This window comes from Rutidosis leptorrhynchoides, chromosome 7 (assembly GCF_046630445.1).
Source record: "Rutidosis leptorrhynchoides isolate AG116_Rl617_1_P2 chromosome 7, CSIRO_AGI_Rlap_v1, whole genome shotgun sequence".
Lineage (NCBI taxonomy): Eukaryota > Viridiplantae > Streptophyta > Magnoliopsida > Asterales > Asteraceae > Rutidosis > Rutidosis leptorrhynchoides.
In genome coordinates this window covers 178,150,121-178,175,350 of record NC_092339.1, presented here as the reverse complement: position 1 = coordinate 178,175,350, position 25,230 = coordinate 178,150,121, and the positions used below count along the sequence as shown (strand labels likewise).

The following is a 25,230-nucleotide window of genomic DNA, read 5'->3' as shown; positions in this document are numbered from 1 at the left end:
TTAATATGGATTGAATTAGGATAAGTGGGATTAAACTAGTGAAATTGAGACATCTTGAAGGTAACGGTGGTAGACGACGGATTAGGCATGGTATAAATTCACTAGTTTATTATTAGCGGTGGCTTTAGGGTGGAGGCAGTGGAAAGTTTTGAATTTTCCGTTCAGTGACGTTAGGCACGGTATAAATTCACCATTTATTATTAATAAATCAACCAAGTAGTGTAGTGTGCATTAATAGCTTGTTTTGTATAACCTAATAATGCATAATCTATGGTGATCCAATAAAAAGAGGGTGATCACCCCATATGCAAAGATATGCCTGAAAAACAAGCAAGAAATTAAACAACACCACCATTTTTCAATACAAGGACCAAATACACACACAACCACTCTAAAATAAAATAACAAATTCAAGCATTAATTTTTCATAATAATCTCATTCAGACAAACCTAACACTCCAATAAAGCTGATAAATGAAGAAATAAATTACAGAAAAAGACACATATGCCCTTCCTTCTAGTTTGTAGGGTTGCTCCTGAATGAACCCAAAGCCTTGATTGCTGCAGCCCTTAGTATATATTGATGATACGCTGCTGCTGCCAATGCTCCAACAAATGGTCCAACCCAAAAGATCCACTGTATCATCACACATCACATGTATTACTCAACAGTCAACAAACATTGTACAACTTTCAAAGCATAATACTTTATTGGACAATGTACCATATACCATCATTGTACAATGTACAATACTTTTGTTGGACAGTGTACAAATGTACAACATTATCATGCCAAAACGTCTATCTATTTTTGGCCAACCTATGTAAAAAGCAAGATGCCAATTTACTATGTAAAAATATACAGCTATGCTATGCATGCGGAGTTGTAAATCATACATCAAAAGTTGTACAAATTTGATTTTTTATTTCAAACAGACTAAAAAACAAACCATTGTTAAAAAAGATGGCTACTTTATTTTCCAAAGTAACAATTGTAATTGTAATTGTAAGCTTTATATAAAGGTGAAAAAAGTGTGAAAAGTTAAAAAAAAAACTTACTTGGTCATCCCAAACTTTTTCACGGTTTACAATAACAGCAGAACCAAAGCTTCTAGCAGGGTTGATACCAGTTCCAGTAATGTGTATGGTGGCCAAATGCACCACGAACACTGCAAACCCAATTGGTAGTGGAGCCAAAACCTACAAAATTTACAAATTTTAATGCACAATGTATAAATTACAAAAGTTACCCTAGTCTGGACTTAGCAATTTGTACTCTGGAAAAAGTAGATGTGTTTAAACATGAATGTTATATAAAATGTACAAGATAAATAACTAACGGTACAAGTGATACATACAGGAACGTGAGAGTCACGCGCACTCCTCTTGGGGTCAGTAGCAGAGAAAACAGTGTAGACAAGTACAAATGTACCGATAATCTCAGCACCAAGTGCAGTACCCTTGTTGTAGCCAGGTGCAACCATATTTGCACCACCACCTAATGCGTTGAAGTATGTTTTCATGAAGGCCTTAACCAAACCCACACCACAAATTGCACCCAAACACTGTGCAATCATGTAGCCCAGTGCCCTGATCAAAGACACCTTTCTTGCCAAGAACAGCCCAAATGTCACAGCAGGGTTAATGTGTCCACCTGTTTACAAAAATTGCACCCACACCACAATTTTAACAATTAACAATTGTGTTTACTTTGTTGTACGGTATAAAACATGCATTTTGGAGTTGTACGATGGGTACGAACCCTTTTATGTCAAACAGACACAAAATATAATAAGTATAGGTATTACATTTGTAAAAAATGTAAACTGTGTAACTATGCATGGTGTTTTATGAATTTCTAGGCGATTGATTATATCATGCAGTAAATACTTGTACATTAGCTAACAATAATGCAAGTAGAAAAACTTAATTAGTTGCATGTATAAAACAAGCATTACATTTACAAAGTTGTTCATTGACTACAAAAGTGTCACTAAAGGGTATTCATGGAATTATGTGTTACATATAATTACCGTAATTTTTTACAAATTCTTCGACCTTGGTTAGTAAGTATATAAAAAGCATTACAGGGTTGTACGCTGATCACAAAATTGTTTCCATCAAGGGTATTATTACATATCCATATCTTGACTTGGGTGTACAAAAAAGGATAAAAAATTTAACAAGCATAATTTTTACAATTTCTTCACTAGTACTCCATAAAAAATGCATTACATGGTTGTACGCTAAGTACTAAAAAAAGAACTAAAAAGTTAGAATTGTGAGCTTACCAGAAATACCAGCGGTGCAGTAAACCAGAATAAAAATCATGCCACCAAAAGCCCATGCAATTCCGAGTACACCAACGCCACCACATGGGTCAGTTTCCTTTTGGTACCCAATTACAGTTGCAACGGTTACATAAAGGAAAAGGATTGTGGCTACGAACTCAGCAATCAAGGCTCGGTAAAATGACCAGAGTTTGAGCTCGCCCATGTCAAGGAGTGGTGCCGGCGGTGGGTCAACATAGTCTCTCCGGCCAGTTTCTCCGGCTTCACTTACGTCTTTAGACATGCTTTTTTAGTTTCTTTCTTTAGAGCAGTTTAATGAGTTGAGGGTTTGTTTTTGCAAAGGTGGTGGTGGGTGAGTGTTTTTATAACAGGGAATGATTGAGTTTTGGATAAGTTGAAAGGGTGTTTTGGGGATTTTACTAGTTTTGTAATTTTGGTAAGTGTATCGAAATGACCCTTGTATTTTTGTAAATTGTAAAGAATCGCATGAGAGTTTTGAAGTTTCTATGTTTAATCGTGTAAATATCATTTTTTTTTTTTTTTTTGAAAGGCAATGTTAGTGGTTAGCTCACGAAGTTAATTCACGAAAATCCCCCCCCCCCCGAGACTCGAACCCTGGTCTCCTCGAACACCATGTTAACATGGTGACCAATGAGGCAAAGCCCCATTGGCATGTAAATATCATTTTGGTATTGGTATTTTTCCTTAAATCGACACATTTTTTATTTCGTAATCAGAGTAAATGACTGTCGTCTAACAACTTATAAATCAAAATGTCATTATTTCATTACATATACATAACAAAAAGATGGTAATGGCAAGAACTAACAAATTCTAATCGTGTTTATGCATGTATTAATCATAGTCGTCAAGGTTATGTTCGAGATATAAAATACGTCCTCATTAAAAAATTAAAATTTTTCAATACACATAAAATTTAATATTACTGAAATTAAACAACAAATAAAAAGATCTCCAAAAAACACATCAAAGTGTTTTATTTTCAAATAGTTATAATCTCATTATCCTTCAACTATTGTTTGAATAAAACGACTCGTAACATTTTTTAGAGCAAAGTTGTTGAAACCTTTTGAGTCAATACGCTTCATTATATTATTATCAATAATTATCAATGTTAATCTATTATGACTCTTAACTGAATTATTAAATGGCCATTGAAGATGTGTACGTGAGTTAAATCTTAATGCATCTTTAATTAACGGATTTGCACATATCTTTTGTATCATGATATCTTTGAGTTGGTCTATAACTTTTCTTTTAATTGAGCAAAATTGTGTTAGAAATGATTATTGTTTCGTTTTATCATTAAAAAAATAGTATATGTGTCATTAAAAAATTTTGAACCCTTTTAAAATTTTGGGCAATGTGCGATTTTTCACACTCGCAGATCCTCCAAGACGCTCGAAGTAATAATTGATCACGTACTACTTGCTCATTTGTGTAAGTATAGTGTTTTACTAAACATGTATAAACAAAGAGGCATAATCAACAAACAAGTTTTTTTTTTGAACATTAGTTTGTGATCATCCAGGGAGGACTTAATCACCCACGCGTTCATCTCCCGTAGTTACATAACCCTCCCCCAACTACTGCCCTGAAGGAAACTCGGACCAATCCGAGGGCATGTCCGGTAAAACCCCCCTCCCGGCTGCCCCCGCACGAAGCGAAAGGCGACCTAGGTGGATACTTCAGGTCAAGGGTAACATTGAGTGCAATGTTGCATCTCAGCGGAGTCGAACTCCTGACCTCTCGCTAAGAGAGGCAGACCACTACCAGCTGAACTACAAATCAATGTTAACACGTTAAAGAGTAGTTAATTATGGTTAATTAAAAAAATAAAAATAAAAAGTTAATGAAAGATAACGTCAGAATATTACTCTTCACTTCACTTTATGTTTTAGGGTGTGTTTGGTGACGAGCTTGTTAGAGCTTATAGACGTTTGAGCTTATGATTTTAATAAACTATAAGTCATAAGCTCTGTTTGTCATGTAATCAAAAGTAGAGCTTATATAAAAAAGAAGCTCTAGAAAAAGAAGCTTTTAGAAGTAGCTTCTTGAAAAAAGGAGAGCTTATGATAACCTTCAACTCCAGCCACTAGCTTCAGCTCTAGCCATAAGCTCCAGCTCCAGCTAGTTTCGTCCAAACACACCCTAGTATTGATTAATTTATAATTAATATTAATATTAAAAATTAATAATAATACTCAGTAAGACCACCTTTAGCGGTGGCGTGTTGCCACCAACACCGGCCAACACGCGGTGTAGTGGTGGCGTGTTGCAACAAAATTCGTCGGCGTGCTTCAAGTTTCAACCGGGATTAGGTACGCGTGTTGCCAAAAGGAATCGACGTGGACTCCTCCCAACCGCAACAAAATGCAACGAATGTTTTTATTTATTTATTTCTCAACTATATATAACTTCAAACACATATATCAAACACAACAAAATCAAACACTTCTGTAACGACCCAAACCTCATTATACCAAAAATACGACCCCAAAATTTTTTTGTGAGACAGCACATCTGGACGGCGTCCAGTTATCTGGACGGCGTCCAGCACTGAAGGCCAGGACGGCGTCCAACCTTTTGGGACGGCGTCTAAATGAACTGCCAGTTTCTGATCTCGTGGTTCAACTTACGCGAGCGAAAAACCCGCTTCCCGACAATTTTAAACGAAACCCTTTTTACAGCATGTTAACATAATTAAAACTAAGAAGTTTTCACAATAAAACCAAGTTTTACAACATCGGGCCCGCATAGGCCGTTTTACGAATTTCGTTCAAAAACACAAGTTTCGACCATAGTAGTTTAATATCCAAACGACACTAGAGCATGGTGTTTGGGGTTAAACTACCCACATCTTGGTCAAACTTCAAGAACTAATCTTCCCAAAAGCGTCCCCTATCTAAAAACAAAGCGGGGGCTTCTAGTCCAAACAAACGCCCTTACCCTTGTCCACGCCGGAGCCTAAAAAAAACAACGAGAGGGTAAGTAAAACGCTTAGTGAATGCAATAATTATACATATACATATATAACCTACTTACTTGCAATCACTTACAACAATTACCGCATACACGCTAGCAATATAATTAGCATACCATCACAAAACATAAGGCTAAATCTCCAATACGCGAGCTAGCACAACAATAACATATAATTCGTACAATATAATATGCCCCACTACAACATGTAACCATGGTTAACCAATCATACAAAGGGAACGATTCTCGTGAATGAACCGTTAGCCACGCGAACGCCACTAGTATGCATCACTAGTCCCTTGGGTGGTATCGCATACCCGAACTTAAAACCCACACTTCACGCCCGCACACACACATGATGATTTGGTATCGCATACCCGAACTTTAAACCCTCATCCCATGCCAACATGATGTGGTATAGCATACCCGAACTTAAAACCCACATCGCACTTCCCACAAGTAAATACATTACATACACACATGTATAATTATTCCACTCACCTTAACGCCCTTGGTGAGTTAATCAAGCTCGCAACCTTCAACGCGAAGTACCTATTACATCATGCTTATAATCAAACATACAATCGAGTTGGTCAACCAACTTACTCACTATCCTAGTGATATTTTGACTCATAGTGCAATTTCGACCCATTTGCACTCTTAACCCTAATATAGGTCAACTTCGTCAAAACCCTAACACTAGCCATTTAGGGCCTTAATACACTTCTAACGCAAGGTCATCGCATTTTCATACACAATGAACAACCTAGGTCACCCCAAAACTCATTTGACCTATTTTGTGGTTAACACACCCATTTGGGTCACCCACATACCCAAATAACACCCACTTACATAATATTTAGGTGTTCTAGTAATTAACTAACCAAATTTAAGACTCATAAGCTCGATTAATATTTCAAAACCCTAGGTTAGTCATCTTTGAGTCCTCATCACCCAAACTTACCCTAAACCCCTAAATCACTAAACAAAGGGTTTTATGTTCAACCCTAACCCAAACCCTAACCCTTAAACTAATTTTAAGTAAGGAAGTCAAGATTAGGACTTACCACAACAATCACAACATAGCTAGGGACTAGACGAACAACTTTAAAACTCGCGCTTTGACCCGAAACAACCTTCTTCCTCTTTGATTTGAGCTCTCTCACTCTAGAACTCTTCTCTCTCACTCTAGAATTTAATTGGAAAGATGAAGGTAGGTGATAATGGAGTTATGACACCCCACTAACTGATCTTGTGGCCTTAAATTCGTCCCAAGTATGAAATTACCAAAAAGCCCTTGTTTTATAACTTAAAATAAAAAAGCTGGTATACCAGTTCATCTGGACGGCGTCCAGAATACTGGACGACGTCCAGCCCTTCAAACTTGGACGGCGTCCCACAAGTTGGACGGCGTCCCAACCATCTGAGAAAACAGGATCTTACAACTCTCCCCCACTTAAACCGGATTGCGTCCTTGCAATCCAAACCGCATGACAAGCAGGTAGATACACCAAAACAAACTCTTCAAATTCCCACGTAAACTCGGAACCTATACTAAGACGCCATTGAACTTTAAAAGTTCTCACCTCTTTATTTCTCAACATTTTCACTTTCTCATCAAGTATGGCAATCGGTTCCTCAACATACTTCAACTTGTTGTTTAGCTCAATCTCTTCTAATGACACCCATGATGAATCATCTGCAAGGCACTTACAGAGATGGGAAATATGAAATGTATTATGGATCCCCGCAAGCTCTTCGGGTAATTCCAAACCATACGCAACTTCACCAACACGAGCTAAGATCTTAAATGGCCCAATAAACCTGGGAGCTAACTTTCTCCATTTTCGAAAACGAATAATACCCTTCCATGGCGAAACCTTAAGCATCACCATGTCACCTTCTTGGAACTCAATCAGTCGCCTACGTTTATCGGCCTACGACTTTTGTCTATCTTGTGCTGTCTTCAAATGAGTCCAAATCATCTCAATCTTACTATTTGTCTCCAAAACCAAATCGGTATTCCTGATTTCTCTTTGACCCCCTTCACCCCAACATATCGGAGTTCGACACCTACGCCCATAAAGCATCTCGTAAGGTGGTATCCCAATACTAGTATGATAACTATTATTGTATGAGAATTCCACCAATGGTAAGTGCTCATCCCAACTACCCCCGAAATCAATAATACACGCCCGTAACATATCCTCCAATGTTTGATTCGTACATTCGGTTTGACCGTCCGTTTGAGGATGGTACGCTGTGCTCATTCTTAATTGTGTACCCATATCTTCATGAAACTTATTCCAAAACCGAGATGTGAAACGAATATCCCGATCCGAAATAATAGATATAGCAACCCCATGTCTTGATATCACCTCCTTGATAAACAACTTTGCCAAGGCCTCCGACGATATCGTTTCTCGAATGGGAAGAAACAAAGCTCTTTTCGTCAACCGATCAACTATCACCCAAATCGTATCAAATTGGGTTCTCGCCGTCTTTGGTAACTTTGTAATGAAATCCATGGTAATGTGCTCCCATTTCCATTTCGGGACTTCCAACGGTTGTAACTTACCATACGGCTTTTGGTGTTCGGCCTTAACTTGCAAACACGTGACACATTGTTCAACATACTTTACAACATCACGTTTCATGCCCGGCCACCAATACTCTTTCTTCAAATCAAGATACATCTTCGTTGCACCCGGATGAATGGAATACTTTGACTTATGTGCTTCATCAAGTAGCACTCGTCGATAATCTCCCATTCTAGGAGCCCACACTCTTCCTTGAAAAGACAACAAACCATGCGGACCTAAAGTAATGGACTCCGTTTGCCCCACGATTCGTTCCTCATGCTTATTGTTAACAAAAGCTTCAATTTGAATCTCACCGAGCTTCTCAAGAAAATCGTTAGTAATAATCATGCGTAACGATCCTACTCGTATCGCCGGATGTTGACTCTTCCGACTTAACGTATCCGGGACAACATTCGCCTTACCCGGATGGTAAAGTATCTCACTGATGTGTGCAGTGGAGGGGTATGAAATATACTATTATTTTTACTACAAAATATTATACGATATGATGCAAGTTTTAATTAATTTACGGATGGGAAATACCTAAACCTTGCTACAACACTTATAGGCAGTGTACCTAATCGTAGAGTAGTGTAGTTTTTAGTAAGTCCGGTTCGTTCCACAGGGAGCTAGTGATTACGTACTATATTTTTATAAAACTATATTTATATAAAATATATATAATTATATATAGTAATATTATTATAAAAGGGGGGTTTACCGTTTAATGACCGGTTTGTCGATTTTATATTTTAAGCGTAAAGATAAATGACGATAATTAAAATGCGTAAAATAAAATTGCGATAAATTAAATGACAGTATTTAAAAGTACGATGAGAAATACAATAAAAGAATTATGCTTATTTAAACTTCCGTAATCATGATGTTTGACGTTTTGATTCTAAATTATTACTCTGGGTTAATTGCCATTTTTCCAGGATTTATTTGAAACCTATCTGGTTTTTGTCCATAATAGTCCATCGGTTATAATTATAAAATGCTCGTCAAATTAACCTTATACCTGAAGTCAAATATTCCAACTAATTAAGGATTTAAACTGTGATGCAGTTATCACTTCTGTCAACAATTACACCAGTTATCACTGTATGTAATCCACCCCTGTTTTGATTAGATATGAATATTAATTTACTCACTTGATCAGTTTGAATAATCAATTACCCAACCCGAATAATTAATTAAATGATTATAAAAGATTTCGTATAAACGTCACTAAATAGGACAACCATAATCATTATTAATTATTAGGTTAATTAATTTGAAGATAGGTTCGACAGACTCCAATGAGTTGTCACTCAATTAGACAATACCCCCCATCTATTAATAGTCAATAGTCCAATTTTCACAAGTGTCGGTCTTTTGTCCAAACCCTAATTATGGTGCAAAATCTAATAACCCCGTCTTAATATTTAGTTCAACATCATGATTACTTCGACTTAAATAAGCATAATAATAACTTAGTTACGAGACATTAATTTAAAAAGGAAGAACATAGCTTACAGTGATTATTTATAGCGTAGCGTTACCCGGACAGAGTTTCGACTTCAAAACCCGTAAAATATTCGTTACAATAACCCAATTATTATTATTAATCTTAAATTAAACTTAATTATAATTATAAATATAAATATAAATACATATAGAGAGATTGAGGTTGGAAAAGGGGTAAAGAAATCGGCAGAATGCTCGAGCTTTTATAGGCCAATTGTGTCCAGGACTGCTCCGCGATCGTGGAGGTTTTACCCTCTGCAGCTCCGCGATCGTGGAGGTCTGAATTCCAGCTCACCAACATTTTTAAAACGTGGGCTGCTGTATTTTTATAATATATAATATAATATATATAATTTTATATAATTATATATATATTATATTATATTCTTGTGCATAGTTGAATTGTAATTTTAGGTCCGTTGACTCGCTCGTTGATGCTCTGTTTATGTCTCGGTTCCGGATTTTCGAACGTATTTTCGTATGCTTAGATATCTTGTACTTTGCGTTCCGCGACTTGTATTTTTATCAATATTTAGACGTTGATCATCAATAAATTGAACCACTTGGAGTTTAACTTGTACGTTTGAGCTTTTTGGTCATTTGCGTCTTCAAATCGTCGTTTTCTTCTTTTGTCTTCGCACTTATTTATTTAAACGAATATTACTTGAAAATAGAACAATTGCAACTGAAAACTTTACATATTGGAAGGATATTGCTATTAAATATATGTTCATTTAGAGCACTATCACTCACAATCGTAATCTTTCACCACATCCATCAAACTACGTTGTCGATAATTCAAATCTCGTTGATAAAAAAGATGTTTCAAACTTTTGTGATCCGAATAAATCGTACACTTGACACCATACAAGTAGTGGCGCTAAATTTTCAACACATGAACCACCGCCGCCAATTCAAGATCATGAGTCGGATATCTCGTTTCATGTTCCTTTAATTGTCGAGAGGCGTAAGCAATGACTTTACCCCTTTGCATTAGAACACAACCGATCCCATTTAAAGATGCATCACAATAAACCGTCATGTCTGCTACACCTTCTGGCAACACTAACACTGGAGCTTGACACAACTTTTCCTTTAACAATTGAAAGGCAATTTCTTTTTCGTTCTCCCAATTAAATCTCGCGTTCTTTCTTGTCAACTTCGTTAACGGAGAAGCGATCTTAGAAAAGTGTTGGATAAACCGTCGATAATAACCGACCAATCCGAGAAAACTTCGAATTTTTGTAGGTGTAGTCGGTTGCTCCCAAATTTTTACCGTCTCTATCTTCCTCGGATCTACTTGAATACCTTCTTTGTTCACAATATGGCCAAGGAATTGAACCTCCCTTAGCCAAAATTCACACTTTGAGAGTTTAGCATACAACTTCTCCTTCCGCAACGTTTTCAACACTTCACGCAAATGGAGTTCATGTTCCTTCAATTAACACAATTACCGACTTGTCCAATGAAATGTTCTGTTCATATTGATTATAAACGTTACATATTAATTGATTTCGTTGTGAGGTTTTGACCTCTATATGAGACGTTTTTCAAAGGCTGCATTCGATTTTAAAATAAACCATAACTTTTAAAATATTACAACGATTATCAAATAATGATAATCTAAAATATAGCGTTTTCACACGACCATTCCATAATGGTTTACAATAATATTACACATCAATATATGCCTTCGAATGCAGTTTTTAAATAATATTATACAAGCATGGACTCCAAATCTTGTCCTTAATTTAGTATGCAACAGCAGAAGCTCTTAACAATCACCTGAGAGTAAACATGCTTAAAACGTCAACAAAAATATTGGTGAGTTATAGGTTTAACCTATATATTTATCAAATTGTAATAATAGACCACAAGATTTCATTTCTCATAAATACACATCTCGTATCAGGCGTTCGCAAACTGCATAGAGATAAAAATCATTCATATGGTGAACACCTGGTAACCGACCTTAACAAGATGCATATAGAATATCCCCATCATTCCGGGACTCCCTTAGGACATGATAAATTCGAAGTACTAAAGCATCCGGTACTTTGAATGGGGCTTGTTAGGCCCAATAGATCTATCTTTAGGATTCGCGTCAATTAGGGTGGCTGTTCCCTAATTCTTAGATTACCAGACTAAAAAGGGGCATATTCGGTTTAATAATTCAATCATAGAATGTAGTTTCACGTACTTGTGTCTATTTTGTAAAACATTTATAAAACCGCATGTATTCTCATCCCAAAAATATTAGATTTAAAAAGTGGGACTATAACTCACTTTCACATATTTTTACTTCGTCAAAAAGTAAGACTTGGCCACTGGTCGATTCACGAACCTATAACAAATATGTACATATATATCAACTTATGATCGGAATATATTCACAACATTTTTTATTACGTTTTTATGATTTAAGTTTGTTAAGTTAGCAGTCCTCGTTAGTAACCTACAACTAGTTGTCCACAGTTAGATGTACATAAATAAATTAATATATATATCTTGAATCAATCCACGACCCAGTGTATACACATCTCAGGCTGGATCACAACTCAAAGTATATATATATTTGGAATCAACCTCAACCCTGTATAGCTAACTCAAACATTACTGCATATAGAGTGTCTATGGTTGTTCTAAATAATATATATATATGGGTCGATATGATATGTCAAAATATTGTATACGTGTCTATGGTATTCCAAGATTACATAATATGTATAATACAATATAAATTAGTTAGGATATGTTTAGTCTAGATTTGTTACAAAATTTTCGTAGCTAAAACTAGCAAGTTTATCCAATTTTGTTTTACCCGTCATTTCTTGGTTTCAAATCCGTTTTGAGTGATTCAAGTTGCTATGGTTTCTTAATGAACTGAAATTTATGAAACTAAACAGAAAAAGTATAAGTTTATAGTCGAAAATACAGGTTACAAGTCATTTTTTAAAGAGGTAGTCGTTTTCGTCGAAAAAACGACATCTTGATGACCATTTTGAAAAACATACTTCCACTTTGTGTTTAACCATGATTTTTGGATATAATATCATGTTCATATGTAATATCATTTTTCCAGAAAACAAACTTCCAAATCAAAGATTAAGATACTTTTTATTTTTCTAACCCAAAACAGCCCCCGATTTCACTACGACGGCGTATGTCCGGTTTTACGGTGTTCTTCGTGTTTTCAGGTTTTAAATCATTAAGTTAGCATATCATATAGATATAGAACATGTGTTTAGTTGATTTTAAAAGTCAATTTAGAAGGATTAACTTTGTTAGCGAACAAGTTTAGAATTAACTAAACTATGTTCTAGTGATTACATGTTCAAATCTTCGAATAAGATAGTTATATATATATATGAATCGAATGATGTTATGAATGTCATTACTACCTCAAGTTTAGTAGGTAAACCTAATGGAAGTGACAAAAATTGATCTAGCTTCAAAGGATTCTTGGATGGCTTGAAAGTTCTTGAAGTAGAATCACGACACGAAAACAAGTTCAAGTAAGATTTCCACTCGAAATAAGATAGTTATAGTTATAGAAATTGAATCAAAGTTTGAATATGAGTATTACCTTGTATTAGAAAGATATTTTACTGTAAATAAGAAAGATTTCTTGAGCTTAGATGATTACTTGGAATGGATTAGAAAGCTTGGAAGTAGACTTGCAAACATGAAAGTGTTCTTGAAGTTTTCTTGAGTAGTTGTTTTATAAGTTGATATAGGTTAGGATTTATGAGCTAGATTGATGTAGATTATGAAGGAAATGATGAAGAACACTTAGAACAATATGCGAGAATAAGAGAGAGATCAATTTGATGCATGATAGTTGAAAAATGAGAGTGATAATGGTGATGTTGAAAAACATGGTTATGCATGTCCATTTAAGGTCACATTAGTTTGTAATTTTGTGAGATATTTCATGCTAGTTGACAAATGATGGTTCCCACATGGTTAGGTGACTCACAAGGGCTGCTAAGAGCTGAATTATTATATGTATATACCAATAGTATATACGTCTAGGAGCTGGGTATTGTACGAGTACGAATACGGGTGCATACGAGTAGAATTGTTGATGAAAATGAATGTGAATGCAATTGTAAGTATTTTTGTTAAGTAGAAGTACTTTGATATGTGTCATGAAACCTTTCAAAAGTGTACTAATACATCTTAATATACTATATGTATATACATTTTAACTGAGTCGTTAAGTCACCGTTAGTCGTTACATGTAAGTGTTGTTTCGGAACCTTTAAGTTAACGATCTTGTTAAATGTAATTGATCCATTGTTATTACACTTAAATGAGATGTTAAATTGTTATGTTAACATGTTAACATGGTGTATTAATATATCTTAATATCATATATATATATGTGTAAAATACTATTACAACGATAATCGTTACATATATATATTGTTTCGAAATCCTTAAGTTAGTAGTCTCATCTTACTCGTGTAGTTCATTGTTAATATGCTTAATGATATATGTAATTATCATTTCATGATGTTAAACATAGTGTATTAATATCTTAATATGATACATATTTATTTAGTAAGACGTTGTTATAACGATAATCGTTATATTTATCGTTTCGAGTTTTCTTAATTCAATAGTCTCATTTTATGTATATAACTCATTGTTAATATACCTAGTGAGATACTTTCTTATCATAATATCATGTTAACTATATATATATATATATATATATATATATATATATATATATATATATATATATATATATATATATATATATATATATATATATCATATAATTTTTACAAGTTTTAACGTTCGTGAATCGCCGGTCAACTTGGGTGGTCAATTGTCTACATGAAACTCATTTCAAATAATCAACTCTTAACAAGTTTGATTGCTTAACATGTTGGAAACATTTAATCATGCAAATATAGTTTTTATTTAATATATATAATCATGGAAAAGTTCGGGTCACTACAGTACCTACCCGTTAAATAAATTTCGTCCCGAAATTTTAAGCTATTGAAGGTGTTGGCGAATCTTCTGGAAATAGGTACGGGTATTTCTGCTTCATTTGATCTTCACGCTCCCAGGTGAACTCGGGTCCCCTACGAGCATTCTATTGAACCTTGACGATCAGTATCTTATTTTGCTTGAGCCTTTTAACCTCACGATCCATTATCTCGGCAGGTTCTTCAACGAATTGTAGTTTTTCGTTGATTTTAATTTCGTCTAAAGGAATAGTGAAATCTTCTTTAGCTAAGCACTTCTTCAGATTCGAGATGTGAAAATTGGTGAGTTGTTGAGGTAATTCAAGTCGGTAGGCTACTGGTCTGACACGATCTAAAATCTTGAATGGTCCAATGTATCTTGGATTTAGTTTCCCCCGTTTACCAAATCGAACAAGGCCTTTCCAAGGCGAAACCTTAAGCATGACCATCTCTCCAATTTCAAATTCTATATCTTTCCTTTTAAGGTCCGCGTAGCTCTTTTGTCAACTCTGAGCGGTTTTCAACCATTGTTGAATTTGGATGATTTTCTCAGTAGTTTCTTGGATTATCTCTGGACCCGTAATCTGTCTATCCCCCAATTCATTCCAAAAAATCGGAGATCTGCACTTTCTACCATAAAGTGCTTCGAACGGTCCCATTTCGATACTCGAGTGGTAACTGTTGTTGTAGGAAAATTCTGCTAATGGTAGATGTCGATCCCAACTGTTTCCAAAATCAATAACACATGCTCGTAGCATGTCTTCAAGAGTCTGTATCGTCCTTTCGCTCTGCCCATCGGTTTGTGGATGATAGGCAGTACTCATGTCTAGACGAGTTCCTAATGCTTGCTGTAATGTCTGCCAAAACCTTGAAACAAATCTGCCATCCCTATCAGAGATAATAGAGATTGGTATTCCATGTCTGGAGACAACTTCTTTCAAGTATAATCGCGCTAACTTCTCCATTTTGTCATCTTCTCTTATTGGCAGAAAATGTGCTGATTTGGTGAGACGATCGACTATTACCCAAATAGTATCATAACCACTTACAGTCCTTGGTAATTTAGTAATGAAATCTATGGTAATGTTTTCCCATTTCCATTCCGGGATTTCAGGTTGTTGAAGTAGACCTGATGGTTTCTGATGTTCAGCTTTGACCTTATAACACGTCAAACATTCTCCTACATATCTCGCAATATCGGCTTTCATACCCGGCCACCAAAAATGTTTCTTGAGGTCCTTGTACATCTTTCCCGCTCCGGGATGTATTGAGTATCTGGTTTTATGTGCTTCCCCAAGTACCATTTCTCTCACATCTCCAAACTTTGGTACCCAAATTCTTTCGGCTCTATACCGGGTTCCGTCTTCTCGAATATTAAGGTGTTTCTCCGATCCTTTGGGTATTTCATTCTTCAAATTCCCTTCTTTTACAACACCCTGTTGTGCCTCCTTTATTTGAGTAGTAAGGTTAGTGCGAATAATTATATTCATAGCTTTTATCCGTATAGGTTCTCTGTCCTTTCTACTCAAAGTGTCGGCTACCACATTCGCCTTCTCCGAATGGTAACGAATCTCGAAATCGTAATCATTCAATAACTCAATCCACCTACGCTGCCTCATGTTCAGTTGTTTCTGATTAAATATGTGTTGGAGACTTTTGTGATCGGTATATATAATACTTTTGACCCCATATAAGTAGTGCCTCCAAGTCTTTAATGCAAAAACAACCGCGCATAATTCCAAATCATGCATCGTATAATTCTGCTCGTGAATCTTCAATTGTCTAGACGCATAAGCAATTACCTTCGTTCGTTGCATTAATACACAACCGAGACCTTGCTTTCAGGCATTACAATATATCACAAAATCATCATTCCCTTCAGGCAATGACAATATAGGTGCCGTAGTTAACTTTTTCTTCAACAATTAAAACTCTTTTTTCTTGTTCATTCTTCCATTCAAATTTCTTCCCTTTATGCGTTAATGCAGTCAAGGGTTTTGCTATTTTGGAAAAATCTTGGATGAATCTTCTGTAGTAACCAGCTAATCCTAAAAATTGGCGTATGTGTTTCGGAGTTTTCGGGGTTTCCCATTTTTCAACGATTACAATCTTTGCCGGATCCACCTGAATACCTTCTTTGTTCACTATGTGACCGAGGAATTGAACTTCTTCCAACCAAAATGCACACTTTGAAAACTTAGCGTACGGTTTTTCTTTCCTCAATAACTCTAGCACTTTTCTCAAATGTTCTTCGTGCTCTTGATCATTCTTTGAGTAGATAAGTATATCATCGATGAAAACAATGACAAACTTGTCAAGATATGGTCTACACACTCGATTCATAAGGTCCATGAACACAGCTGGTGCGTTAGTTAAACCAAATGGCATAACCATAAACTCGTAATGATCGTAACGCGTCCTAAAAGCTGTTTTCGGAATATCATCCTCCTTCACTCGCATTTGATGATATCCAGAACGTAAATCGATCTTCGAATAAACCGACGAGCCTTGTAGTTGATCAAATAAGTCTTCGATTCTCGGTAGTGGATAACGGTTCTTGATGGTAAGTTTGTTCAACTCTCGGTAGTCGATAAACAACCTGAATGTACCGTCCTTCTTTTTGATAAACAAAATAGGAGCTCCCCATGGTGATGTGCTTGGTCGAATGAAACCACGCTCTAAAAGTTCTTGTAATTGGCTTTGGAGTTCCTTCATTTCGCTGGGTGCGAGTCTTTATGGAGCACGAGCTATTGGTGCATCTTCTGGTACAAGATCTATTTGAAATTCAACGGATCGGTGTGGAGGTAGTCCCGGTAATTCTTTCAGAAATACATCGGGAAATTCTTTTGCGATGGGAACATCATTGATGTTCTTTTCTTCGGTTTGTACTTTCTTGACATGTGCTAAAACAGCATAGCAACCTTTTCTTATTAGTTTTTGCGCCTTCAAATTACTAATAAGGTTTAGCTTCGCGTTGCTCCTTTCTCCGTACACCATTAAGGGTTTTTCTTTTTTTCGTACAATGCGAATTATATTTTTGTAACATACGATCTCTGCTCTCTCCCTTTTCAACCATTCCATGCCATTTATCACATCAAAACTTCCTAACTCTACTGGTATCAAATCAATTTTAAATGTTTCACTAACCAGCTTAATTTCTCGATTCCGACATATATTATCTGCTGTAATTAATTTACCGTTTGCTAATTCGAGTAAAAATTTATTATCCAAAGGCATCAGTGGATAACTTAATTTAGCACAAAAATCTCTACTTATATAGCTTCTATCCGCACCCGAATCAAATAAAACATAAGCAGATGTATTGTCAATAAGAAACGTACCCGTAATAAGCTCCGGGTCTTCCTGCGCTTCTGTCGCATTAATATTGAAAACTCTTCCGCGGCCTTGCCGATTAGTATTCCCTTGGTTTGGGCAATTTCTAATAATGTGGCCCAGTTTTCCACATTTATAACAAACTACGTCGGCATTATTTGTTCCGACATTATTTGTTTCTTTATTTTTGTTGTTCTTTGGTCCGTAAGCCTCACATTTTGCCGCTCCATGACCACTTCTCTTACACTTGGTGCAAAATGTTGTGCAAAACACATTCGGATGGTACTCTGCACACCTGAAGCATGGTTGTTTCTGTTGTTTGTTGTTATTGAAATGGTTGTTGTTGCGATTGTTATTATTGTTAGGACGGTGGTTGTAATGGTTATTGTTGTTAAGATGGTTGTTATTGCGGTTGTTGTTGCGAAATTTGGTGCGATTAAAGTTGTGATTGCTGTGTTGATTGTTAAAATTGTGACCCTTGTCACTGGTTTCTTCCCACTTTCTCTTGATTTGTTTCGTGTTGGCTTCTTCGGCCGCCTGCTCTTTAATTCTTTCCTCAATCTGATTTATGAGTTTATGAGCCATTCGACTCGCCTTTTGTATGGAGGCGGGCTCGTGTGAACTTATATCTTCTTGAATTCTTTCTGGTAACCCTTTTACAAATGCGTCGATTTTCTCCTCTTCATCTTCGAACGCTCTTGGCCATAATAAACATAACTTCGTGAATCGTCGTTCGTATGTGGTAATATCGAATCCTTGTGTTCGTAATCCCTTAAGCTCTACTTTGAGCTTATTGACCTCGTTTCTGGGACGATACTGCTCAGTCATCAGATGTTTGAATGCTGACCACGGTAGTGCGTACGCAGCATCTTGTCCCACTTGTTCTAGATAGGTATTCCACCATGTTAGCATTTTTTACTTTGTCTTCTTCAGTACACTTACTTATGGCAAACACCGATTCAACCTTTTCGGTCCACCGTTTCAATCAGATTGGACCCTCGGTTCCATCGAATTCCAGAGGTTTACAGGCAATGAATTCTTTGTAGGAACATCCTACACGATTTCTTGTGGCGTTATTTGCATTGCTAGATTCGGAGTTATTGTTGTTGTTTTGCATTGCAGCCTGTACTGACGCTATGTTTGCTGCAAGGAAAACACGGAAGTCTTCCTCGCTCATGTTCAAATTTTGACGAGTCGTCGGTGCCATTTCTTTCAAAAATAGCCCAAAAGAATTAAGTTAATCATATAGAATATTAAGAGTAGTCAATAGTATTTCGTAGCATAATATGAACTCATTTATAAAAGCTTTTTCCTCATATTAGCTTTTTATAGTTTTAATTCGTGTAGTACCTACCCGTTAAGTTCATAATTAGTAGCTAATATACAATTCAACTGCTACAATTCTATATGAAAAACTGATTATAATAATATTTCGCGTTCAAACTATTATACAATATTTTACAAACTTACAATACCGCTATTATACATATAGCATGAAATATAGCACACAATAACTTTGATACAAAACAGTTGTGACAACAATCCTAGTTAATACGCAAGTCGTTCAGCAAAGGCAATAAAAATACGTAATTCATAAGTCCAGAAACAAGTCATCCATTCTGGTTTTACTAAGACTACTTCCCATCCTTGGTCTTGTGGAACATAACCGTTATGGCCGTTGACAAGATAACATGTTGTAACGTCGTCAAAGGGATGAGGGTTTCGTAATGCCCAAAAGCCCCATAATAATCTAAAAACCTTGTTTCTCACCCCAACTACTGAATTCGTCACTTGTGGGAAGGTTTTATTTAAAAGTTGTAATCCGATGTTCTTTTTCTCACTTTAGTGAGAAGCGAACATCACTAACCCGTAAGCATAACATGCTTCTTTATGTTGCATGTTAGAAGCTCTTTATAACTCACGAAGTCCTACGTTGGGATATGTTGAGTCAAAATAGGTTCTTAACCCGTAGCGTAAAATTGCATTTGGGTTCCCCGCATTTAACTCTTTAAAGAAAACACGGCGTAACTTACGGTGTCCCCAATGTGATATACCCCATCTTTCAAATGAAAGCCTTTTATAAACTAAGGCATTCCTGGAACGTTCTTCAAGTATTCTACAAACTAATTTTGCCGTAAATAATTGTGCCGATGAATTCTGACCGACTTTAGACAAGATTTCATCAATCATGTCCCCGGGTAGGTCTTCTAAAATTTTTGGTTGTCTATCCTTAATGTCCATTGTGTTTTTTATACTGTAAAATAGACGAGTATTAGATTCGTAAAAGATAATTATCAAATAATACAAGCAATTTTTACATACAACAAGAAAGTACAAGCACACTTATATTACATATATTACACCGCATGATTACAACTCTTTATTCCGACTCACTTGTTTCTTCTTCTTCGGACTTGATTTGTTTCGCTAATTTCCTAGGGATATATGGTGCTCCCCTAATACGAGCTGTTCTTTTCACAAATGGTCTAGAAGGACCCGGTAGCTTAGATGTTCCCAGGTTATAGCTAAAACGTAAGAAATATGGGTGTTGACGGTATTTTCCATCGGGACATTTCATGTTAACATAGAGGTCATCGGGATTGGACTCGGGTTTTTCTATTTTTATGCCTTTTCCCTTATTATTTTCTTTTGCCTTTTTAAATTATGTCGGAGTAATTTCTATAACATCATCGGAATCCTCATCGGGATCCGATTCATCGGAAAATTGGTAATCTTCCCAATATTTTGCTTCCTCGGCGGAAACACCATTGACCATTATTAATTTTGGTCCATTGGTTGAGGATTTTCTTTTATTTATCTGTTTTTCAGTGGTTTCTAATATTTCCTCCCCTGGAAACTCTTCTTCTTCGGGTTCCTCTTCTTCCGGTTCCTCTTCTTCCGGTTCCTCTTCGGGAATTTGTGAATCTTCCCAATATATATTCGACTCTTCATTATTATTAGGTGAGTCGATGGATTTGTATTAGAGGTAGACATCTATCACACAATATCAAACACGTTAAGAGATTAATATATCACATAATATTTACATGTTAATAATATATAGTTTCCAACAAAAAAAATGTTAAGCAATCATTTTAAAGAAAACACGGTCGAAGTCCAGACTCACTAATGCATCCTAACAAATTCGGTTAGACACACTAATGCAAATTTTTGGTTCTCTAAGACCAACGGTCGGATACCAACTGAAATGTCCCGTTCATATTGATTATAAACGTTCTATATTAATTGATTTCGTTGCGAGGTTTTGACCCCTATATGAGACGTTTTTTGAAAGGCTGCATTCGATTTTAAAACAAACCATAACTTTTAAAATATTACAATGATTATCAAATAATGATAATCTAAAATATAGCGTTTTCACACGACCATTACATAATGGTTTACAATAATATTACACATCAATATATGCCTTCGAATGTAGTTTTTAAACAATATTATACAAGCATGAACTCCAAATCTTGTCCTTAATTTAGTATGCAACAGCGGAAGCTCTTAACAATCACCTGAGAATAAACATGCTTAAAACGTCAACAAAAATGTTGGTGAGTTATAGGTTTAACCTATATATTTATCAAATTGTAATAATAGACCACAAGATTTCATTTCTCATAAATACTCATCTCGTATCAGGCATTTCGCAAACTGCATAGAGATAAAAATCATTCATATGGTGAACACCTGGTAACCGACCTTAACAAGATGCATATAGAATATCCCCATCATTCCGAGACTCCTTTCGGACATGATAAATTCAAAGTACTAAAGCATCTGGTACTTTGGATGGGGCTTGTTAGGCCCAATAGATCTATCTTTAGGATTCGCGTCAATTAGGGTGTCTGTTCCCTAATTCTTAGATTACCAGACTAAAAAAAGGGTATATTCGGTTTAATAATTCAACCATAGAATATAGTTTCACGTACTTGTGTCTATTTTGTAAAATATTTATAAAACTGCATGTATTCTCATCTCAAAAATATTAGATTTAAAAAGTGGGACTATAACTCACTTTCACAGATTTTTACTTCGTCGGGAAGTAAGACTTGGCCACTGGTCAATTCACGAACCTATAACAAATATGTTGTCAAACCCCGTCCAAGTCCCCCTGGATGAAATCATCAATATCTGGTTCCATTGCGATGATCGACTCCAAGTAATGTCTTTAGTATGAGCAAATGCACAGCGGAAGACTTAATTCGTACCTGAGAATAACATGCTTTAAAAAGTCAACATAAAGTTGGTGAGATATATAGGTTTGATGCTAGCAGCGTTATAACTATGAACCACAAGATTTCATGTTTATACAAAATACACTCCTCGTGTATGAAAAGTCGTTGAGCACTTGGTAACCATACTTAACATATATATAATCGCAGCATATTCTTAAATAAACCCTACACTGTACCAAGTGTAGTAACGAAACAAAGTACTGTGCAACCATTTAAAACTGGTCGTCCAGCCCGGTTGGGGTTGTCAGGCCCGATAGATCTATCAACAGGATTCGCGTTTACGCTCCTCACGTAAATATTAGCTACCAAGTATAAAGAAATATGCCATGGTACAACTCAACGTAGTTTTTATTTTTGATCACTTGTGTCCATAACGTAAATCATTTATAAAAACAGCGCATGTATTCTCAGCCCAAAAATATTTAGAGTTTAAAAGGGACTATATACTCACCATACTGTATTTTGTAGTAAAAATACATATATCATCATTGATCAAGTTTAAGGTTGGCCTCGGATTCACGAACCTATATCAAGTATATATATTAAAACCTATAATATAATCAAGTAAGTTTATATATTAATTTTTAGTAATATGCTTTATATTTTCATTTCCTATCTTGTTAATAAATAGTTAATATTTATTTTTAACTTAAGTAAGTTCTTAAATATTAATATACACATACTAATAACTGATAATCTTTATAATAATAATTTTTTTAATAAAAAGATAAATTTAACAAAAATGATATTTTCTAATAATAACGATGGTTTTTGTTATTAATAATAATTTTAATCAATAATGATTCTGTTAATAATAATAATTTTAATCCTAACGACAATAATATCAATATTAGTAATAATAATAATAATTTTTGGTGATATATTGTAAATGATAATATTTATAAAAATAATAATAATAATCTAATTAATTTTGTTAATATTAATAATAATAATATTTAAGATATCAATTTATACTTTAATACCTTAGCAGCATTAAAAAGGAATAAATTGCTCGGGAAGGACTCGAACCCGTGACCTCTCGCTCACCCGAACACTCAACACGCCTAACCATCTGAGCCATCCTATTTTTCTATTTATATATGGATCGTGATTATATTTAACCCATTACTAATGTCGTTCACTAAAGCCCAAGGAGTAAATCACCAAGCCCAATACTTAAATCAAACCCGCTAATTAACTAAACCCAACAAGACAGTCCAGCAGATACTTCGGCCCAATCCAGGTTTATTTAAAAAAATAATGTTCCCTCCTAGAATCGAACCCTGGTCCCCTCGTCTAAACACAACACCTTGAACCTTCTGTCTGCTGTCTACATTTCTATTTTAATTAACAGTCTATAACTATTAATCCTGTACTCTTCTGTTTCCATTTTCTTTTCTTCTTTCTTCACCAAAACTTAATCGATTGGGATCAAGAATTATCATAGTCCTCGTCTCTGAATCATCTAATATCGATCATTAAATCACCGTTCATCATCAACGGATCATCATCAACTTTACTAATTATCATTTTCTTCATCCGACATCATTATCGTTATACCTTATATTATCATCATCTAACATGAAACCACGATTATGCTTCCATGCGCCTCATCAATATCAATCCCGTAACCTATTCATTAACAACTATCATCCTAGTCATCATTACTATCATAATCATCGTAATTTCTAATCATTATCAACTCGTTAAGTAATAAACTGAAATATTGCAGCAGCCTCCAACGAGTACTACAGCAGGAGTCCAACCGAACCTCTAAACAGGCCCTCGGCCCAAGATAAACCCAATCAGATTTTAAGTCCATTAAGCAAATTTAAGTGGCCCGACTGGAAATCAAAACGTGTTCTGTTATGTTACCCGACTCCAAGGATTTCTAAATAAGAAAAAAAAAACAACAGCTCAACAATCTGCAAGTGGGGTTTATCTATTCAGAAATTGTCGGCCATCAATATTTTTTTAAACGTCCACTAGCTCCTTTTGTGATCATAGCAATTATTTACTCGTTCATTTAAGGTAGGGTCAATCTTTTTTTTAAATGGCCACTATATCAAATCACTTACCATAATATAAAGTTGGTACCCTATCACTTTTTAAAATAAAACGATGCTAGCTGCTGTAGTCATCGATGGTTGCAGCGTACTGTTTGTCAAAGAAATTCAGTAGGTTTTTGCAGTGTACTTCGAGTAGGTTTTATGGCAATTTTGTTTGTGGAAGAAGGTGATAGCGAGGTTAACGGTTATGGTAGTGATGGGGTGGTTGTGGTGGTTCTAGGGTTGAAGCAGGATGGTGGAAACAAGGACATATAAATAAGGTGATGGTTTATGTTGATGGTTTTTCGAAGAAGAAGGGAAAATGTGGAGTTGTAAGGTTGTAGGAGGTTGTGTGGTGGCGCGAAGATGGTGAGATATGGTTAGCCGATGGTTCATCAAAACAACATTAAAGAAGGTGGTTCATGGTGATGGGTGATGAAAACGACAAAGGTGACAATTTGGTTGTGGTGTTGGTGTTTGATGAAAGAGTTATTGACGGTGATCGTTGTGGTGGTGATTGAGGATGTCTGCCTCAACAATAAACGAAGTAGAAACAGTTGTGGGTCAAGGTGGTGTTAGATGGTCTCGGTTACAAGGTGATTCTTCGAATGGTAGTCTCAAAACCAAAGTGGGTTTGGTGTGGTTTCGAGTGGTGATGACCGAAAAAGAAATATGAAATGTTATGGTGGTTCGATGGAAATGGTTTGTGGTTAACAGATTGAAATAGTAGCAAGTGCTTACGGTTTATAAGTGGTGGTAAACGATGGGTTTGTATTGGTGATCACGATGGTTCAAGGTGGTGGATGAGGGTGGCTTTGGTTGTGAGGTGAACGAAGATAAATCAAGAAGAAAGAAAGAGAAGAAGTGTTGTGTTTGTGTGTGTGATTCTCTAAGTCTATATCTCAAGTCCATATGTATATATACTATAATATTTAGATAGTTGAATTGTGGATATCTATTTATCTAGTGCAGGTATATATGCATAAACAAAGAGTAGATAGATGGAGATTAAAAAGAAATAAAACAAAATATGTACTGTAATGAATTCCTTAAATCACGGAGTAGTAATTATAATAATATAATATAATTATAAATATCTATCTCAATTAAATCATAGATTGAATAAACGTGTGAAACATTTTATTTTATCTATCGACGATTTTCATTCGGGTAATAAATCGTGCTCCATTGCTAAACAGTTACGGATAAAAAGTGTTCCTAAAAATCCCAAA

At 35.5% G+C, this 25,230-nt stretch overlaps 1 protein-coding gene across 1 annotated transcript; it reads right to left on the bottom strand.

Annotated features, from left to right (window-relative positions):
- Window positions 1-316: 316 nt before the first annotated feature.
- On the bottom strand, window positions 317-2,616 carry LOC139857084 (aquaporin PIP2-7). The gene is made up of 4 exons (XM_071845803.1): window positions 2,292-2,616; window positions 1,359-1,654; window positions 1,060-1,200; window positions 317-637 (listed from the first exon to the last, which is right to left on the bottom strand). Exons 1-4 carry the CDS (start codon window positions 2,572-2,574, stop codon window positions 518-520), a joined length of 840 nt encoding a protein of 279 aa, XP_071701904.1. The 5' UTR covers window positions 2,575-2,616; the 3' UTR covers window positions 317-517.
- Between the last annotated feature and the right edge of the window lie 22,614 nt (window positions 2,617-25,230).

Excerpts from the sequence above, each read along its gene's own strand:
- LOC139857084 (XM_071845803.1), bottom strand. The coding sequence starts at position 2,574 with ATGTCTAAAGACGTAAGTGAAGCCGGAGAAACTGGCCGGAGAGACTAT. Across the intron at positions 1,655-2,291 it reads CTGCACCGCTGGTATTTCTG|GTGGACACATTAACCCTGCT; the intron begins GTAAGCTCACAA and ends TTTTGTAAACAG. Across the intron at positions 638-1,059 it reads AAAAAGTTTGGGATGACCAA|TGGATCTTTTGGGTTGGACC; the intron begins GTAAGTTTTTTT and ends GTGATGATACAG.